This window comes from Glandiceps talaboti, chromosome 3 (genome assembly GCF_964340395.1).
Source record: "Glandiceps talaboti chromosome 3, keGlaTala1.1, whole genome shotgun sequence".
Taxonomy (NCBI): Eukaryota; Metazoa; Hemichordata; class Enteropneusta; family Spengelidae; genus Glandiceps; species Glandiceps talaboti.
The window spans coordinates 18686442-18699914 of NC_135551.1; the positions used below are offsets into that span (position 1 = coordinate 18686442).

General features: G+C 34.0%; 2 protein-coding genes across 2 annotated transcripts in view; one reads left to right on the plus strand and one right to left on the minus strand.

The window, feature by feature from the left end:
* Positions 1-13473, plus strand: part of LOC144453955 (uncharacterized) — a 65223-nt gene that overhangs the window by 27813 nt on the left and 23937 nt on the right. The window contains exons 11-12 of the mRNA XM_078145328.1: positions 531-653; positions 1284-1462. Coding sequence (XP_078001454.1) covers positions 531-653; positions 1284-1462 — 302 coding nt within the window. The remainder of the gene's footprint in view (positions 1-530; positions 654-1283; positions 1463-13473) is intronic.
* On the minus strand, positions 2056-12496 carry LOC144432630 (uncharacterized). Its single transcript, XM_078120893.1, has 12 exons — positions 12484-12496; positions 11026-11212; positions 10122-10277; positions 9237-9373; positions 8200-8354; positions 6700-6885; positions 5935-6024; positions 4908-5006; positions 4449-4571; positions 3958-4095; positions 3220-3336; positions 2056-2180 (listed from the first exon to the last, which is right to left on the minus strand). The coding sequence occupies exons 1-12, from the start codon at positions 12494-12496 to the stop codon at positions 2067-2069; spliced, it is 1515 nt and encodes a 504-aa protein (XP_077977019.1). The 3' UTR covers positions 2056-2066.

Genomic DNA, 13473 nt, shown 5'->3' on the forward strand with positions numbered 1-13473 from the left:
GATTTTTCTTTGATATTACTGGCGCTGGTATAATTATGTTATTCTCCCTTATTTTTCTTCATTCAGCCGGAAAATACTCATGACCTAAGGGTTGTCACTACTTGTCTAGCGACTCGTAGTGACAAAGGCCCCTTAGGTCACTCATATTTTCCTTGGCTGAACGAAGACAAATATTGGGGAATAACATCTAATTATATACCTTTACTCAGAAGTGATTGTTTTTCGAAAATTTCGAAAGTTTTTTATGTTGTACCACAATTGAACCCTGATAGATATCACCTGATTTATACTGCCCTAACAAAAACACAGTTTTATACATAGAGTTGTGCAAGTTAGATAGAAGTCAAAAATGAAAATAAACCAGAAATCTTTGTAAACAGTGAGTTAAATTAGGTGATACTGACGAAATATCGTCAAAAAAATTGACTTATACTTCAGGATCTGACTCCAAAATATGTGTGAAATTAGAAAATTTTTACCTTGAGCATAACATAGAACTGATAATGATGACAATAATGTGTTTTATACAGGGACGTCTTCAACCTGGTAGAATGTTATTGGTCGACACCAAAGTTGGTGAAGTTATCAAAGATGAAGAATTGAAGAAAAATTTATCAAAGCTGAGACCTGTAGGTGAATGGCTCAAAGAACAGGTAAGTTTTTAACCTTCTCAGTAAAGTGAGCCCTCTAGAGTTAATGAGATGCAGAATGTAGTCTTGGTTACCCAGACTCTCTGCCAGCACCAGCAGTTATTTGAACAAGATGGCTGTGCAGAGAGGCTGACCTACAACAAGACCTCTCTAGTAAGATCACATGATAGCAACTTTTGCTAAGAGTAGTTCTAGTTGGGTTAATCTTCTAACAAAGATGAGTTCAGAGATTTCCCCATAATTACTATGAAACTATGAAATCAATAGAGTTGGTGAAATTTAAAATTAGTATCATTTTCATCCAATCAGAAACTGTACAAATGACAGTTGCCATCTTACCTTCAAATCACTGACATAGTATTGGCCCAGACTGTGGGGCCAGCAAACGCCAGAGGGAGTCTGGGTAACCAAGACCATGCAGAAAGTAATGATTTAAATACTGCCTCCAGTGTTCATTCAGAGAAATCATTAATTTATCAAACACTTAACAAGGAAGCCCTAAAACAGATATTTATGTTCTTAGATATCAATAGTCGGACTTTGTATGTTACAAAATAACAACAAAAAACATCAAGAACAACAGATTCCCCATCTTATTACATATTTTTTAACACATCTTGTTCTTCACCTCAGATTACTTTAGAAGATCTGAGAGCTGCACACAATAGTGGAATGGTCAATGGACAACTGGTAAACGGTGTCCAGGACAACGGTCCTAAGTATCAACCAGTAGAAACTGACCGACGACTAGTTATGTTTGGTTATACTGTGGAACATATCAATATGCTGGTACTTCCCATGGTGAAAGACAAGTAGGTGTTACTTTATGTTAGCAGACGTGATGACGATGCAATTTGTTTTGATTCTGTATGTATACTTTAGCACTACTGGTGCTGACTTCTTCAGTCATTCAGACCCCTGTTGTGTGTGTGTGTGTGTGTGTGTGTGTGTGTGTGTGTGTGTGTGTGTGTGCACGGATTTAAATATTGGTATGTCAACATGCGCCTACATTCAGTTTTTGAGGTGTTTGAAAGATGCGTCAAAACCTTCAGAATTGCTGTTAATTTTTTCTATTTTTTCTAAAAATTAAGCTTGTGCAGGTATAACTTTGTTATTTTTTGTCAGACATATACTTATCCTCATTCAGCTTAGAAATACTTATGACCTAAGGAGTTTGTCATTTGACTTGTAATAACAAGACCCCTCATGTCACTCACGTTTTTCACATCGGCTCAACAAATTTAAACAAAACATTAGGGGCAAATATGTAATTGTTTTATTAGTAACAGAAATCAACACCATAACATAAACTTTTCTGTCCATATTAAACTGACTGAAGTAAATTACAATTTCAAAGAGACTTGATTCTAAGACTTCATAATCCACTATCTAATTGAACTGTCTTCGGTCTCTTAATTACTGTGCCTTCTCTGCAAAGAACAGACCCCATTGGAAATTGCCTGTATCACAGTGTCTCCGTTTCATATCCCATCGGTCCACCATGTACTGAAAGTCTTCCTCAGATAACTCCTACAATTCCCACAAAAGAAAATTATAGTAGCATGTTACTTTTTCACACATCTTGCTGAAAATGAGTAAAACAGAGTTTTTTTGGGCACTCTTGTAATGTATGTCATGATCACAAAGTATCTCTACATCACCATCTGTATTTAGTAATAATTAGGTCTTATATCACAAGTAAGAGTTCTAATTACTTACAATAGTCGATTCTCCAGTTCCAAGATGCATTGCGCGAGAGGACATCGCTTATGTTGTTACATTTAGTCTTGTTTTGTCTTTATTACATTTGAAATAACATTTTCATTAAAAAATGATGGTAAGACATGTTGACCTCTTTAAGTATGGGTGATTTTATAGAACAAAGACTGAACACTATCGATGACAGAGTGGGATTTTACTGGTAAAACCAGGTCATCATGTGACAACCATCCCCCTGAGTAGCACGTGCAAACCCATCAGGGTGTACACAATGCATGGCATTGTATGGAGAGACGCGCAATGCATCTTGGAACCGGCAATAGGTCTATTAATGTTTCAGGCTTGTCAGACTTGTCTGTTTGCTGGCTTACTGTTAGTTGAAGTAGTGGCATAGCATCACCACCCCTACACCACCTAGCAGTAAAGTCAACAAATAGATAGTTTGACAAAGCCTGTTGACCTGAAAAAGGTAATTATTACAACCCTTGGTTTTGATACAAGAAGTTATAATTATTATGTTTTACTGATCTGATGAATGCATTGAAGTAACAATATTTTACCTTTACTGTCTTATATTGAAAGTTAGAAATGTCATGAATGGAAAAGAAAAACTTGTGATCATTGGTACGTTTCTTCTAGGGTTTTTTTTAGAACCATATTATGAACAGAGAAAGAAATCTCTTTTATTAATAGTTATAATTTTAAATTTTGGAAGAGACCTATAATTAAAGGACCAGGAATGTTGGTGACATTTTTTTCATTTTTTTCATTTTTGATGTTTTTGACATTTTTGTGTCATAGCTGTAAATGTTCACTGGAGGTCAGAGGTCAAAAAAAGTTGAATACTAACCTTCAAAAGGTCTTCTTTGTTTTCCAGAAATCTTTTCTTTTCTTTATCAAGTAATTCTACAAATTGATTAGTTCTGTTCTCGACTCTTACATTGATAAATCCAGCTGACTCAATTAGCTGAAAAAAATAAGGTCAACAATTTGAACTTTCTAAAATTTGAAGAGTTATTTTCAGACTCAAGGCAACATATTTCTGTGTCTGAATATTTGGACCTTCTTGGGTTTCATATCAGCTGTCATTTTTTTTTATTTTGAGTCTAAAGACAGAGAAATTCAATCACTTCAGATTAGGATTAAAACAGCTGTCTGACAAAACTCTACAAAATGTTGGCCCAGAACAAAAAGAATAATCCTATGTAATCCTTATGGTTCCAATGATAGATCTACTGATGCAAAAACCTGGGATTGAAACCCTTGCCTTTAAAAGTTGTTCTTAGTGTTTATGTTGTGACTTTAGTCATCAAATTGTTTATATGATAAGCCCTCAAAGTTGGTACGACTTGTGTTTGATTCAGTGGGCTTTGGTAGAAAATTAGGATTATGTGTATCAGATTACGTTGAACACATATAATTTTCACTGAATGGCAACAGTTGGGTGTCTATGTACATACAGTGAGTGATAATCCACGTGGATATATGGATTTCTTTCAAAATTTTGAATGAAAAGTTCACACATTTTAAACTTTATGGTAAAAGTGATCTCTCCCTTGTCCCTTACGCCAGTCTGTAGGTACCATACCTGGCCATATTCTTGTGGTGTGTATAGTATATGCTGTGATCCATGTGTTGCATAGTGCTTGAATTCTTCAGAATGGTTCTCAGCTGGTCCACAGCAATAGTCACTTATCAATAGTTTTCCACCTGGTTTGGTCCATTTCTTAATTTACATAAATTTACATAAATTTACATAAATGGTGAATTCATTATTGCAAGGGAGGTATAATACCTGAAAGACTTAACGGAATCTCTGTGGCTATAAAGTTTCATCATAGTGTCATTCATTTTGGCAGTTTTCAAATGCACCAAACTATTCTGGAAATTGTTCAATGGTTATTACCTGTCCCCTTGTGCCACTTTTTTGGCTCAAAAATGTTCTAATATGAAGCATTGTTTCATATACCATTTGTACCCTAAAAGGATCAACAGAATGGTTTTGAAGACATGTAATAAACCTGTTGTTAGTGCACTCTTGGTGAAGTTGCCATCTCGATTTCAAGTAATGAAACTTACCAGAAATTTTGAAAAGAGAGTTGATTTATCAGGTATATAAAGTATTGCATCTCTGCTATATACCACATCAAATGATGCCTCATCAAAATCTGTTTTTGTGATGTCTGACACTTGAAATTGAACCTATAAAGAATAAACAATGAGTGCATACTTGAAGTATTGGATGTACAAAGAACAAACCGTGAGTGTGCATCAAATTTGACATTTATGCAAAGTTTGTATATAAAAAAGAAAGAAGAGAAAATTAAGTGTCTGACATAGAGGGCAGTATCACAATGTTTTATGTGACACTTTTTTTTTTCATTTTCATGGTATGGAGAATGAAAGAACATGTGCTCTCTTGAACATAGAGGGTGCTATTAATATGGCATCCTTTTTTTTTTTTAGATCAGCACTTTTTTGTCAATATATTTCTGCTTTGAACAATCAATGTTAAAAACAGGCATGAGATTCTAATACCTTCAATTTAGTATCATCTTCTTGTTCATCGGTTCTTTGAATTGCAATCTCAATCACATTACAAGACTGATCAACACCAAGAACATCCACACCATAAGTCTGTTACAAAAACAACCAAACATAATAATAATAATAATAATAATAATAATAACAATAAATTCTTATCAGCGCATTACGCAACAGCTTCAATGCGCTTTACAAAACAGAAAAAAAAAGCAAAAAAAAAAAAAAAAAAAAAAGCACAAACATATATTGATCAATTTGATACGTAGCGTATTCTAGCAGTGATTACACTGTTGCCTATGGGTCTTAGCAGACATGAATATGTATTAGATGAGCAACAAATATCCATGACACCCAAGTGCTTATAACCGTCAGATAAATAGTCTCCAGAACTCTAATTTTCCAGTTTATGAGGCATTTAAAATGTCTTGAAGTTGGTTTGTTGAAGTGTTTTCACCCTTTTACATCTGAGATGCCGGGAACCTTATAAACCATCACAAGGCTGTGACTAAGTAAGAGTGGTATAATTCAGTAAATCTAACGCAACAGCTTCAATGCGCTTTACAAAACAGAAAAAAAAAGCAAAAAAAAAAAAAAAAAAAAAAAGCACAAACATATATTGATCAATTTGATACGTAGCGTATTCTAGCAGTGATTACACTGTTGCCTATGGGTCTTAGCAGACATGAATATGTATTAGATGAGCAACAAATATCCATGACACCCAAGTGCTTATAACCGTCAGATAAATAGTCTCCAGAACTCTAATTTTCCAGTTTATGAGGCATTTAAAATGTCTTGAAGTTGGTTTGTTGAAGTGTTTTCACCCTTTTACATCTGAGATGCCGGGAACCTTATAAACCATCACAAGGCTGTGACTAAGTAAGAGTGGTATAATTCAGTAAATCTAACTCGCCCTAATATTATCTAACATATAGAAAACTGTAAAACTGTCATTAAGAAAAATGTGCCAGTTTCATCTACCGCTATATTCATTGCAACTTGAAATGATTAACAAGGGTACCTTTGCCATGTAGAAGTCACTGCCACCAACACCACATCCAGCATCTAAAACTGTCTGGTTAGCTTGTAGGTCCAACATAGCCACAAACTCCTGCAGACAAATTAAATTTTATCAAATTAAATCAAATCAAATCATCAGAGGTATTTAGTTCAAAACCAGTTAAGTATATATATATATATATATATATATATATATATATATATATATATATATATATATATATATATATATATATATATATATATATATATATATATATATATATATATATATATATATATATATATATGTATATATATACATATATATATACATATATATATATATATATATATATATATATATACATACATACATACATACATACATACATACATACATACATACATACATACATACATACATACATACATACATACATATATATATATGGCGTTTATACCCCAATTTGTCATTCCAGCTGTAATAGCCATATTAAAGGGTTGCGCCACTCAAGGAAATAAAGGTATTTTTGTCAATTTATGGTTCTGTAGAGTCATTTGAGACTATTTATTTAAAGGCTATAAGCACTTATGAATCATGAATATTCAGTGTTCATCTAATGTATATTCATTTCAGTTACAGTGTATATTCATGTCTGCTAAGAGCCATGAGGCAACAGTGTATCATTGCCTAGTTACTGGCTTGGTTTCTGTAACACGGTCGGTCCCCCGAGGTACACTTTTGTTATATGACTGCAGGACATTGAATTAATGTGTTACTCACTCTGGTTGTCTCAGATCCACCGGGACTGAGATACCCGATGTCAAACATTTTCTCATGGCGTAGAATTATTTGTTTTGTGTACGGAGGATTGTTGAGGAATGATTTACAGTCCTGGTGGTCGGCCTTCATCATTTGCTTCTTTTGAACTTGCAGTAACCATGACAACTGTTTATGAGATTTTCTGATCTAACAAAAAATTATAATGAAACAGAAATTTTTTCACTTTAATGAATCAAATCTTTTGATTGATATTGCGAGCAGCATGTATCCTGTAAAATACAAAATGTTCGTTTGGAATTGATTTTTCATTACACTGGTAGGATTTTCCCTGTAAAATAAAAGTTCATTGAAAATACTTTTTACTATTAGTTTAATTTCATGAATCAGCAAAAAAATTATATCATTGCCAATTTGTCTTTCATGAATTTTTAGATTTTAATATTCAGACATGATAGAAACTAAGAATTTACATATTTCAAGATGGCAGAAAATATGGCTTTGATTTCATCAACACACAGACCATAATTTTGACAGAACTCTATAATACAGCAGTGCCAGTGTAGGGTACATGGGGTATTTGTAGAAGTGTTTGCATTGTTCTCTTGTGTCGTATTTTCACAACTTACGTTAGTGAAAGTGTAGCAGAAAACACTAAAGGGTTGTCGATGGCTTGAGCGGTTTTAGCTTGTACGCCTCTTACATCTGCAGTCTGGGTTCGAACCCACCAGGTGTCGGCTGGGTCTGATTTAAAATTTAACCAGGTCTGTATGTAAGAAGGGTGATGCTCAGTTTGACCCTGTCGTAACAACGCAGGTTTTCCCCGAGTACTCCGGTTTCCTCCTGTTTCTTCAACACTAGGGGTGCTCCTTTTGTGGCGACCATTTAATAAATTTCGGAATTTATTTGGATGAATAAAGATTATTTAAGTGCAAATGCAAATAACCCTGAGTACCCACATTGGCATTCCTGTATCATGGTGTTCTGCTATTTTTAAACCTAGAACAGTAAATGTCATTAAATTGTAACTGTATCCACATTTTTTTGTTGAATGTTTTCGGTATTGCATTGCCGTGCAAATGTCAATAATATGTGTACGCACAGATGCAAGTAATCTCTGGTGTAGTTGTCATGGTGATCCTTTAAGAAGGAAGGAAGGAAAGAAATACTACTGTGGCAATCAAAGTTTCGATTTATTAAGATAGCCACAAACTTAAACTATTATAGTTCAATGTGGTAGACATAAGTGGGTGATAGTGGTGTGTCTGCTGTGCAAATCGAAGCACCCTGTATATAAGAAATTAAATAATGGTAGTTACAAAAAACTACTTTGCAAGATCATGTCATGAGAAACACCAGCCTAATGGGAGTATAAATAAACCAATGTCCATTCAATATATAGTGTTAGTTGTGTCTATCTTAGTAAACCGAGACCTCGGTTGCCAGAGTAGTATTAGAAGAGGTGAAGAATAGTGTCACAACAGTTTGTGTGTTGGTACTCACTCTGATGAAGGTTTTACAAGATTTGATGTAGACTATATCAAATCTGACTATCATATCTTCTATTCCATCCACACACACAGATACACTCTGGAACAATTCCGTATACTGACTTAGGCTACGGTAAATTGTCGGATTTACTGGGCGAAACAAGTCACCTGAAAAAAAAAAGCAACAAGCCCAATTAATTTAAATAATTTTGCTTAGGCCTAAAAAAAAATAATTGTTTGGTTCCGGTTACCCGACCCCCACCTAGCTTTTCACTCCGACCCTGAACTTTTTTTACGTATTCGAGAAGAAAAATAATAAAATCACAAAAATTGTGAAGTCTAACTAGAAATAGCGGATGCAGAAACTGACATCAACTTTAATAAAAAGACAAAATAAAACTGTAATGGCTGTAAATCTGATAGGAAGCAATAAACAACACAGAAACCATTTGGAAAACAATGGAAAACCTGAACTAGACATTCACACAGAAAAAAAACTATATAATAAATTAAAATAAAATAAAAAATCTACCTAAAATTGAGCATAATCTTCTGGGAATCACACAATTTTTTTATTAGGATCTTAGCAAACAGTGCTGTACATAAAACATTGATCCATTTGTGCCAATGCAATATTGCATGACCCAACTATTATGGAAAAAATAATGATTTGAGATCTGAGATCTGATAGATTATATCCCAGAGACTTTCTATCGGGATTGAAAATGTCGTTCACCAGAACTGTCTATGACTGATTAACAAAGACAAGGACTGTGTGGGTGGCTTTGGTTGAATTTGAAGTTCCATCTCAGGACCTCATTCAGCTAGACGTAGAGTAAAGAGATCTTCACATTTGATGCCACGGATAGTACAAGACTAACTAGTATGCTGTTAAAGTCAGATAGCCCAGTCTCTGGGCTATTTTGAATCAATAACAGGAAGCAAATTTGTTTCCTTAAAAAGTACTGAACCATCGAAACCTTACATGTTTAAGTTAAAATGTAATATTTTTCATCTTGTTCCAAACAATTTGTGTTCTTTGATACTTACCACCCTGATGAAAACAAGATTCTTTGAAAAACATAAAACCATCGTCTGTGAGCCAAGATAAGGTATTTTTAGCAAACTGTAGAATTTCATCATCTGTCAAGTACATGAACATCCAGCTAGACAATACTATATCAAAGCTGAAAGAAAGGTCAAAGGTTGTACATTGAAGGCAGTGTCAAAGGTCATATCAAAGCTGAAAAAAAGGTCAAAGGTTGTACATTGAAGGCAGTGTCAAAGGTCATATCAAAGCTGAAAGAAAGGTCAGAGGTTGTACATTGAATGCAGTGTCAAAAGTCATATCAAAGCTGAAAGAAAGGTCAAAGGTTGTACATTGAATGTAGTGTCAAAGGTCATATCAAAGCTGAAAGAAAGGTCAAAGGTTGTACATTGAATGCAGTGTCAAATGTCATCAAAGCTGAAAGAAAGGTCAAAGGTTGTACATTGAATGCAGTGTCAAATGTCAGATCAAAGCTGAAAGAAAGGTCAAAGGTTGTACATTGAATGCAGTGTCAAAGGTCATATCAAAGCTGAAAGAAAGGTCAAAGGTTGTACATTGAATGCAGTGTCAAAGGTCATATCAAAGCTGTAAGAAAGGTCAAAGGTTGTTCATCAGTTACACGTCAAAGGTCAGCAAAAGCTTTAAAAGAGAAAGGTAAAAGGTTATTCTGTCATGGGGTCAAAAGTTTTATATCAAAGGTCAAAGGTTATGTCTCAGATACAGGGTCACATCAAAGTGACAGAAAGGTCAGAGTTTTTATTTCAGTGACAGTGATAAAGTGTGACATCTAGACAGGCAAGTACCCCAAAAATACTGTAATATTGATGATTAAAACAGAAAAATATATGTTATATAAATATGATCGACTTTTGTCTCATAGGTTGTACCTTTGTGCTGGAAATTGTAACTTAGTGACATCTGCCAGCAGGAAATCCACATTTTTGTAATGGCCATTCACCTCCTTGTTCTTGTCAACAAATATTTCCATAAAATCCACTGCTGTCACATGCGCAGCTCTTTCTGCGAAGCTTCCGGTCAGACGTCTTGGGAAGAACAATGGAAAGTAGTCCTGATAAAAATACACTGGAAGCACAGTGACATGCACAAACTAACAACTGTGATATATCCCACAAGTATATTACAGCTGTTTGATCCAAATAATTATTGCATTATTCTGTGTATTGATATGTTAGTTAGAAAATGTACATGTCTTGCACCTTTTTTCCTGCAACACTTTTGTTTCTTTATTTGTTAAATAGTTTGACAAGCTGGAATCATTTTTCTGTGTTAATTAAACCAAAAGAAAAGTACTTACCCCTTGTTAGAACTGTCTACTGTTACTGCAAAATGGCCTGCCTTTACAATAATTTCCACTTTTTTAACCCGTAAAAATTAAATAATGTTTCATATCCACAAAAATGGAAATGTCCTCATGTTAAAAGACAGAGTGCACCTCGGGAACAAATTTCAATGAAAATCTAAGTTCTTAAATCCAAACTTTGTCATCTGGAAGATTGCTTCTGGTCATTTTGAAATAATGAAAAGAATTTTAGAAATTCACCATCTTATTTCCAAGGAAGCTGACAATCTTTTGTTTTCCCCATAGAATTAACACAGTATTTGGCGGCCATATTGGATTCTAAAATAGCTTCATTTTGATAATTTTGAACACTATTTCAAAAAAATTTGTTTGGTTACCCTGGATTTTTTTTTCTTGATTGAGAATAGGTTGTAGTTTTCTTGAACGAAGTGACATCAAAAGTTTCTCCGTTAACAGAACAAAAAACATACCCAATTCCAGCTCCCAATTCTAGAATTCGTTTCCCGCCTAAATCGGGAAGCATTGATAATATTTCTTGTCTATCCTCAACTGCCAGAATGTCTGCTTTTGAATCAAGAAACACTTCTTTCATTAATCCTTTTTTTGACATATTCCTCCAAAAGTCGGTCATTTCCTCTCTGACTTCTTTGTTTGTTTCTGTTAATAAATACAACAGATATTAGATTTAGTGACACAACAATCACCAACAATCACTTTAAAAGCAGAATAAAAATGCTAGCAAGCTGTGGTGTAATTTAGATAAATTTATCCATTCTTATCCCTTGACCTGTTAACCGATACTTGGAGAAAATATGAACATGTAAATCATCAAAGCCTTTATGATTACTGTAGATATCTCATCCCACCCATCACACTATTAGATTTAGTGACACTTGTCTCTTTTTTTGTTTGAACCACGTGAATGTAAAATATTCAATCATCGGTATCAATCAAAGCTAGAAAATGTTTGAAAAGTTTGTTGTTGTACAACGATGACAAATTTCTTACACATTTCTTTTAATTTCTTGTAATTTATTGAGTTATAAAGATAGACTTGGTCTATTTATGGACTATTTCACATTGTTTCTTCAAGTAGGAAAACGGTAAAAATTGTTTTATGACTAAAAAATCCACAATAAATACTCTTTTGCCATCCATACATCCATTTTAAACTCCTTATTATTATATTTCATATGACCTTGTTTAAAGTGGCCATATGGATGAGAATTTGGTATTTATTTTGGATTTTTATTTGCTAAAACATCTTCACTAAGTTTTTCTACTTGAAAAAATAATGTGAAATAACATATACCAAGTCCATGTTCATAACTCAATACATTGCAAAAAGATGCAAAAAGTGCAAAAAGTTTGTTATTGTATGTACAATAACAAACATTTTACACATTGTTTAATGTTTTGCCGTTTATTGAGTTGTGAACATGGACTTGGTATATGTTATTTCACATTATTTTTTCAAGTAGAAAAACATAGTGAAGCTGTTTTATCAAATAAAAATCCAAAATAAATACCAAATTCTCATCCATATGGCCACTTTAACGAGGGTAGCCTGGTAAACTCTAAAAGGAGTTTATCTCCCCCAGGGCCTCAAAAATTCAACAAAAATGTAAAATACAACAACGATAAAAGGACATAAAACACCATTGAAAACAACAAAGATACACATTATTGATATCTGTGTTCTAACCTTCACCTAGCTTTTGGCCTCAGTATACCTCCACAGTGCCACAACTCACAATGTATGTAGGTTATCCTATGTATGCATACCAGAAACCATGCAGTGCGAAGTATAAAAGTAATTGTATATATGACCTCGCTGTAGTCAATGAATTCAAATGCCAAGTAAAAGGCATTTCAGTCGTTAAGTTGTACCCTGAAGATAAAGAATTAAAATAAAATTTGGAACTAACTTTGACAATCCATTGTGTGATTTTACTGTGTGCTGATGTACCCAGTAGTGATGACAAATGTTGAAATCAGTTTCCATCAACTTCCAGTCTTCAGATGTCAATAATATGGTGTGTTTGATAAACAGTAGAGACGTCACGGTTTCTTTGTGTCTGGACGTTACTACTTTCTCTCCCAATTTCAAGGTTACAAAGTCCTTTTAAAACTAAGGTTCACTGTTCAGGTTTACTACTAAGCTGTTCTGCTGTTCTGCCGTAGCTGACACTGTAGTTAGATCATAAGGTCAAGTCATGTGGGTCTAGACACCAACATCTGTCTGTTGTTCATCATTGACCCTGATTTAGATTTAGATCAGGTGACTAATATACAGCTTTGAGATCTCATGACCATTTGTAAGTATCATGTGATCATGTTCTGAGATGATGTCATTGAACTTATTTCTTAGCTAAAATGATGTAGGCTTGGTGTTTCACTCATGGACATTACGTTTTTGACACAAAGATATACATATTTCAACTCTAGACTAACATATTAACAATAACAGAGACACAATAAAACACAGCAGGATCCTTTGCCCAATCACATAAGCATTGCTATTCTTTCACAGTGCAGTAGAACTAGAAACAGGCTTCTAAATGAAACATTAAACTGGACTTGATGATTTTAATGGTTGGAATTATTTATTTTCTAACTGATAATGAACATTTCAACTTTACTACTTCTATATCCCCACTGTGCACGGCACCTATGTTAGTGTGTGTGATAAAATATCATGTTGCATGAGTGAAACACCAAGCCAACATCATTTTAGCTGTAAATAGTGTGATGGGTGGGATGAGATATCTACAGTAATCATAAACTCTTTGATGATTTACATGTTCATTTTTTCTCCTAGTATCGGTTTAACAGGTCAAGGGATAAGAACTGGATAAATTTATCTAAATTATACTAAATTCAGCTTGCTAGCATTTTTATTCTGCTTTTAAAGTGAA

Bases quoted from the DNA above. Each gene is read 5' to 3' on its own strand.
- LOC144432630 (XM_078120893.1), bottom strand. The intron at 10,278-11,025 runs GTATGTTTTTTG...GTTCTTCCCAAG, and splicing joins GAATTGGGAGCTGGAATTGG to ACGTCTGACCGGAAGCTTCG. The intron at 4,096-4,448 runs GTAAGTTTCATT...ATGTAAATTAAG, and splicing joins CTCTCTTTTCAAAATTTCTG to AAATGGACCAAACCAGGTGG.